The 6,602-nt window shown below is 59.2% G+C and overlaps 1 protein-coding gene across 1 annotated transcript; it reads right to left on the bottom strand.

Moving 5' to 3' along the window:
- Positions 1–1,692: 1,692 nt before the first annotated feature.
- IRX3 (iroquois homeobox 3) lies at positions 1,693–5,390 on the bottom strand. The gene is made up of 4 exons (XM_082769827.1): positions 4,875–5,390; positions 3,399–4,557; positions 2,952–3,018; positions 1,693–2,287 (listed from the first exon to the last, which is right to left on the bottom strand). The coding sequence occupies exons 1-4, from the start codon at positions 5,103–5,105 to the stop codon at positions 2,233–2,235; spliced, it is 1,512 nt and encodes a 503-aa protein (XP_082625953.1). The 5' UTR covers positions 5,106–5,390; the 3' UTR covers positions 1,693–2,232.
- Between the last annotated feature and the right edge of the window lie 1,212 nt (positions 5,391–6,602).

Below are 6,602 nucleotides of genomic sequence, written 5' to 3' on the forward strand. Positions count from 1 at the left end.
GGGCCAGGAGCGGGCAGCGAGCCCCGGCACAAGGGGGCCGACAGCTCCAAGCCCCCCGCTCCTCCTGCCTCCTCCTCGCCGCGCTTCCTCCAGCGCAGGAAGGAGCGAGCGGGAGATGATTACATCAATCAGTGTCAGGGCTGGGAGCTGTGATTTATGAATATGCATAATGAGCTCTCACCTTTGAGAAGGACTAGCTAGGGAGATAATTGATTAGACAGGAAAAGAGCAGCCAAGAGAGAGGGAGGGAGGGAGGGAGCAGGAGGCCTCTCGGAGCTGTGGCGGGCAGGCCTGGCTGCAGCTCCAGCGAGGCTGTCAAGCTGTGCGAGTGAGTTCTAAAAAAAAAATAGGAGCAGGATTTTTAATGTTTTGTTGAAACACGCGTAACAAAACGTTTCCTCACAAAATTAATGGGAATTTTCTCCCCGTTAGGGAAGCTGGGCAGGCACAAAGGCTGCTCTCTCCCTCGGGGGAGCCGAGTTTGCACTTCCAGAAGCCGACGGGGCGCCTTGCCCAGCGCCGCCACCCGAGCATCCCGCGAGCTGGGGCAGCGGGGCCGGGGAGCCGAGCGGCTGTGCCGCCGAGGCAGAGCAGCCTTTAGTGGAGGTGGAAAGCTGGGGATGCGATTGTTTTCCCATCGCGGTCTCATTATTTTCTTCCATCCCCTTTTAAGCGTCTGTCTGGCCACTGTGTGAAAGTTTCTATGGAAAACCCACCAGGATGTCCAGAGGAAGGGGATGTGGAAATTCGCTTCTAGCTTTCTCTCCCCCCAACCCCTCCCATTTTACATGCCATTAATCTTTTTTTTTTTTTTTTTTTTTTTTTTTTCTCCCCTCAGCCAGAATTGGCTAAGGAAAAAGCAGGGCTACAGAGTGCAGAGAGACTGGGTAAAATTTACATGAGAAACAATCCGTTTGCTAACCACCCACCCACAGAGTTTCCCCTCGTTTCAGGAGCCTGTTGGAGTGCAAGAAGGGGAACAGTTCCTGGCAGAAAGACAGCGCTGCGAGGAGGCAAACGCCGTTTCCAGGGCTGGCCGGGGCCAGGCAGAACGTATGTGAAAAGGAAGGGGACGGGGGGGGGGAAGCAGGGGCTGCAAATCCGTCAGGGGTCCCCCACTGCTCCGCACGGCCCGCCGGGGAGCACGGTAACTGCCAGGTCTCGAAACGCTTACACAGGGCGAGCAGACACACAGACACACGGCTATGGAGTGTGAACCTATATAGATATATATATGGATATATATATATAAATATCATCGCTTACAAACGCCTAGGTTGAAAATGTAGTTTATCGGCCTAGCGCAACCCGATCCTATAAATAATACATTCCTATCACTATGGCCTCAAAATGTCAATACTGCGCAGCCCTGCACATTTGCATATCTTGTACTGTCTAAACTTGAAGCATGTCAGCTATGTGCTGCTGTTTGTACTTTAACTTCATTTTAACTCCTGCTTCCTCGCTCCCGGCTCCCTCCCCCCCCGCCGGCTCCGGCAGCAAGCCGAGAAAAGCGCCAGGTATTTATTTATTCCTCTGCCCCCCCCCGCCTTTACCCCATTCCCAGGGCCGGGCGGAGGGGAGGGCTGGGGGCACGCACCCCAAACCCCCCCCCCGGACCCAGCTGTGGGGGTCGGACGGGGCAACAAAACCCCCAGCCGGGGGGCTCGGGGGAAAGGGGCCACCGCCGGCGGCCGCCCCCGCCAGGGGGAGCTGCGGCTCCAGGCTGGAGCCACGGGGAGCGGCCGGGCTCGGCGGGGCTCGGCTCGGCCCGGCTGGGCTCAGCCCGGCTCGGTTGGGCTCGGCTCGGCCCTGCCCGGCTCGGTTCGGCCCCGGGGGTGCCCGCCCCGCAGCAGCCTCGGGGAAAAGCACCGCAGAGGCGGCAAGCGAGAGTGTAGGCAAAGTGGCAACGGTTTATTTATTAGCCAAAAATAGATACTTTCTGGTACAATTTGGTTCACACGTATGTACAGCTTTTGTTTTTTTTTTTTTTTGTAACCGTATGTACAAAAACAAACGAACGAAAAAAAAAAATGGAAACACCTAGTTCTCACCGGACTTCCAAAAAAACTCACAAACTCAGCTAATCCCGATGATAGTACAGAAGCGGGGTTGGGATTTTTTGCGTTTTTTTTTTCTTTCCCTTTTAGTTTTAATATACGGACATGCTTACAAGTCGTAACTATACAGAGATTTCTTTTTACAATCATTACAACCACAATAAAAAATTAACTATGATGATGACAACGCCGATAGAACCATAGCAGCATCGAGCTGGTTCTGGGGCCTGGAAAAACAAAATGACACAGAAAAAAAAAAAAGATATTTAATACTGCGAGAGAGGCTGGGCTGCCACGCTGTTTTTAAAGGTGAGTAGCTCTAGTTTTGTCGTTGAGGCTATTTTAAAAAATAGATTGCTAAATGTGAAAAGTTTTAGGGGGGGGCACGGCAAAAGGAGCTGGCTCTGAACCCCCGTGGGGCTTCCCAAGAAGCGCGATGGGCTTCGGCGAGCGCTGAGCCGAGCTGCGGCCAGCGGGGCTCAGCCCTGAAGTTTTCCTGCCGGCTCTCGGCGTTGCCGTTTCCCTGCGTTTCTCTCTAAATTGTCCTTTCCCTGCTCTCCTCTCGGACCTGCCGTTTCCCTGCCTTATTGTGCCCCCCGGGCCGAGCTTCGCTCCCCGGCCGCCTCTCGCCGCGCTCCCTCCGTGCCCGGCCGGGGCTGCGCGAACCCAGCGCGGCTCCGCTCCGCGCCGGGGAGCCGCAGAGGCCCGAAGGAACAGCGGAAAAGAAAAAGAAAAAAAGGGGGAAAAGGGGAAAAATCAGAACAACCCACCGCGCACTCGGGGGAAGAACAAGAAGCCGCCCTGAAAGGGCACCAAAGAAGCGGAGACCCGGGCTAACCATTTACAACTCCCTCCATATATCCTTAGGAGACTGAGGAAGCAATCTCTTACCGCCTCTGCACTGGCTGGAAAGCTGTCTTTATTAACTTTTTCTCTACTTCCAAGGCACTAGATCGATCTAAAAAGAGAAGAAAAAAAAAAAAAAAGCGTTCCTTTTTAGCCCCCGATTTATCCCCCCCTCCCTCCAGCCCTGCGTTCAGCCACTAGCCTCCAGCTCGCACCGCAGCGCCTCGCGAACCCGACAGAGCTCCGACCGTCAAAAGCGGGGGGGGGGGGGGCAAAAAATGAAAAAATACACTCCGAGCCGCGAGCAAACCTCGGGGCCGGCCCCGGGCCGCCGCGAAGCCCCCGCGGGGCCGCCGCGGAGCCCCCCCCGCAGCCCCGCGGAGCCCCCCGACGGCCGGCGCCCTTCGCCCGCTCCGCGCAGCCCCCGCTCCGCATCCGCTCCGCATCCGCGCGTCCCCGCGCGTCCCCCGCGCGTCCCCGCTCAGCGGTCACCTGCTCCGGGGGGCTCCGCGCTCTGCGCCTGGTCCGCGGCTCGCGGGAAAGCGGCGGCGCCCGGGGGGGCGGCGGGGGCGGCCCCCAGCCCCAGCAGGTGGGGAGTGTTCAGTAAGGCCAGGGGGTGCGGGGCCGGGGGCGGGTGGTGGTGGTGGTGGTGGTGGTGGCTCGGGAAGGCGCGGTTGGTCCAGTTGGGGAATTTGCCCAAGGGGCAGGAGGGGACGAGTCTGTGCGGCGGGGGCGGCGGGGGGGGCAGCGGCAGCGGCTGGGGGGCGGCGGCCGGCGGGGAGCCCCCCCCGGGGGACTTGCGGGGGTTGTCCGGGCTGGTGGCCGTCTCGGCCAGGGACCAGATTTTGGGCTTGGGCACGGTGCCGGCCAAAGCGCCGTCCGTCGGGGAGGAGGCGGCGGAGGACGAGGCGGAGGATGGGGGCGAGTGGAGGCGCGGCGGAGGCTGCAGGGGAGGCCGGAGGGGAGGCTGCAGGGGCTCCAGGCCCGCGGGCGGCGGGGGGGCGGCGGGGAGCTCGCACTTGTGGTGGTGGTGGTGATGGTGGTGGTGGTGGTGGTGGCGGAGGTGGTGGTGGCGGAGGCGGTGCGGCTCCCCGTCGGCGGCCTCGAGGTAGCGCTCCTCGGGGGCGGGCAGGTCCTCGAAGCCCTCGGAGCCCTCCGAGTCCGTCTTGGAGTCGGAGTGCAGGAGGTCGGCGTCCTGCAGCTCGTCCTCCAGCTCGTCCTTGGTGCTCTCGATGTTCTCGGTGTCGATGTTCTCCAGGTCGATCTCCTCCTCGTCCTCCCTCTTGTCCTCTTCCCCCTCGTGGTCGCTGCCGTAGGAGTTGCCCTCCTCGTCGGTCCTGCTGCGGGGGGCCCAGGTCATCTTGTTCTCCTTCTTCAGCCTCCGCCGCGCGTTGGCGAACCAGGTGGAGACCTGGGTGAGGGTCATCTTGGTGATGATGGCCAGCATGATCTTCTCGCCCTTGGTGGGGTAGGGGTTCTTGCGGTGCTCGTTGAGCCAGGCCTTGAGGGTGCTGGTGCTCTCCCGGGTGGCGTTCTTGGGCCTCGACGGGTCCCCGAACTGGTACTGTCCGTAGGGGTAGAAGGCGGGGTGGTGGGGGGGGAAGGCGGCGTGCTGCACCCCCGGGCTCTCCTTCAGCTCGTACTGGGCGCCCTGCAGCGACACGGGAAGGGGCGGCCGGGCTCAGGCGGCGCCCACGCTCCGCACCGCGCCGGATCGGCCCCGCTCCCTCCGTACCTCGGGGTCGGGGTTTGGGGTTTGGGGTTTTTTTTTGGGGGGGGGGGGGACGGGACACCTCGCTCGGCACCCCCTCGGCGGCCCCCCCGGCTGTCTGCGGTCCCTCCGGAGCCCCCCGCAGCCGTCAAACCCTAAGCGCGGAATTTTCTCGGGGCGCATCCCCGGCGCTCCCCTTTCCACCCTCCCGGCACCCCGGGGACCCCCCTCCCCACGCCCCCGGGGGGGCTTCTTACCAGCTGGGGGAAGATGGGCAGCTCGGCGGCGTAGGGCAGGAAGGCTCCGTAGCCCTGGGCGGCGGCGGCGGCGGCGTAGGGCGAGCCGTACATGGAGGAGAGCACGTTGGAGAGGGGCCCGGACGGGGCCAGCTCCGCGCCGCCCCGGGAGCCGCCGCCGCCGCCGCTCCCCGGGCGCTCGGCGGGGTAAATGGGCCTGATGTACTGGTAGCCCAGCTGCGGGAAAGCCATGGCGGGGGGCAGCGGGGGCAGGGGGAGGAGGGGGGGGAAGGAAGGGGGGGGGGAAGAAAGGAAAAAGGGAGAGAAAGGGGAGAAAGGAGCAGCGGAGCGGGGAGCCGCGGCGCTCGCCCTCGCCGCCCGGCCGCACTTTCAGCGGCGGCCGCGGGCTCCGGCAGGCATCGGGGGGGCGGCCGGGGGTGCCGCGGGGTCCCTCCTGCTCCGGCCGCCGCGGTAAGCGAGCCGAGCGCTTCTTTCTTCTCGCACTTTTCCTATTGATCTGAGTGGACCCGGGTCAGGTCCTAACAGATTGCCTGAGATTATTGGGACTCCGGGCTCTGATTGACATTTCTAGTCTCTCGCAAGCCCCTCCTATTTCTTTTAAGTCTCTCTCTCTCCCTCTGCCTCTCTCTCTCTCTCTCTCATGCCCAGAGCTCGCTCTCGCCGGGTTTGTCACTGGCTTCTCTCTCTCTCTCTTTTTTTTTTTTTTTTCTAAATCTGTTTACTGACGTCGCGATCTTTTATTTGAGTTGCTTTCAAATCTCGTTTTAGCAATCGCCAATCAGTTGTGTGTTTTACAAAGGTTTAACCCTGCCTCGCGGTATTCTAATTATATAGAGATAGATTTAGATATAATTTCTTTCGTGGACCCCCCCCCCCTCCCCCGGAGCATGGGAAGCCAGGGTGTCAGCTGTGAGTGGCACACGAGAGGGACAGGAAAAAGTTGTGACATTTAAAAATAAAGGCTCTTCCCACCACCACCCACCCCTTTTCAGGTTTTCCAATTTACATCCTTCCCTTGCCCGGGCTCATTTTGTTTTCTTTATTAAGATATTCCTGCATCGCCCCCCCAACCTCCCCCCCCGGCCCTGGCGAGGGTTACCTCTCCTAGCACAGATTTAAAGACTCTCGGATTTTGAAAGAAATTTGCATTTCCTGGGCTACCTTGAAATTTTTCCTGATGTACTGAATCTTTAAGGAGTTCTCTACATTTTGTCTGGGCTAACAGTGGGCAGATACAGTGGAAAAGCTAAGTTAATTTTCCTCCTAATAAGGGACTTCAAAGAGTTGTAGGTCACAATTTTACATCAAAGGCAGAAAAGAAGGCAAATTAAAATCTTAACAAAGGAGAGACGGGAGCAGCCCTCTGGGCCATTAGTAAATAAGTGGTGTGAAAAAAGGGACAATGACAGGCACTGGAATTAAACTCATTAACACCTTTTTGTCTTGGTGCGAAATCTCTAATTAGGAAATTTATGATCATTTTGCTTATTCCCTCTGTTCTGAAGCACTACAAGGCTTAGAAGGAAGTACCTGGTACGTGCAACATTTGCAAAGGGAGCAGCGGCGCGGTGCTGTAAGGAGCTATTGGGAGGGAGCCCGGCCACGTTTTAATTACTGGATAAACCTTTTTTTTTTTTTTTTTTTTTTTTTTTTTTTTTTACGATCAACACATTTTAAATTACCCTTCGCTCTCGCCCTCCGCCTCTCCCAGCCCGGCGATGCCGCGCT

This window comes from Aythya marila (assembly GCF_965140915.1).
Source record: "Aythya marila genome assembly, chromosome: 12".
In the NCBI taxonomy this organism is placed as follows: domain Eukaryota; kingdom Metazoa; phylum Chordata; class Aves; order Anseriformes; family Anatidae; genus Aythya; species Aythya marila.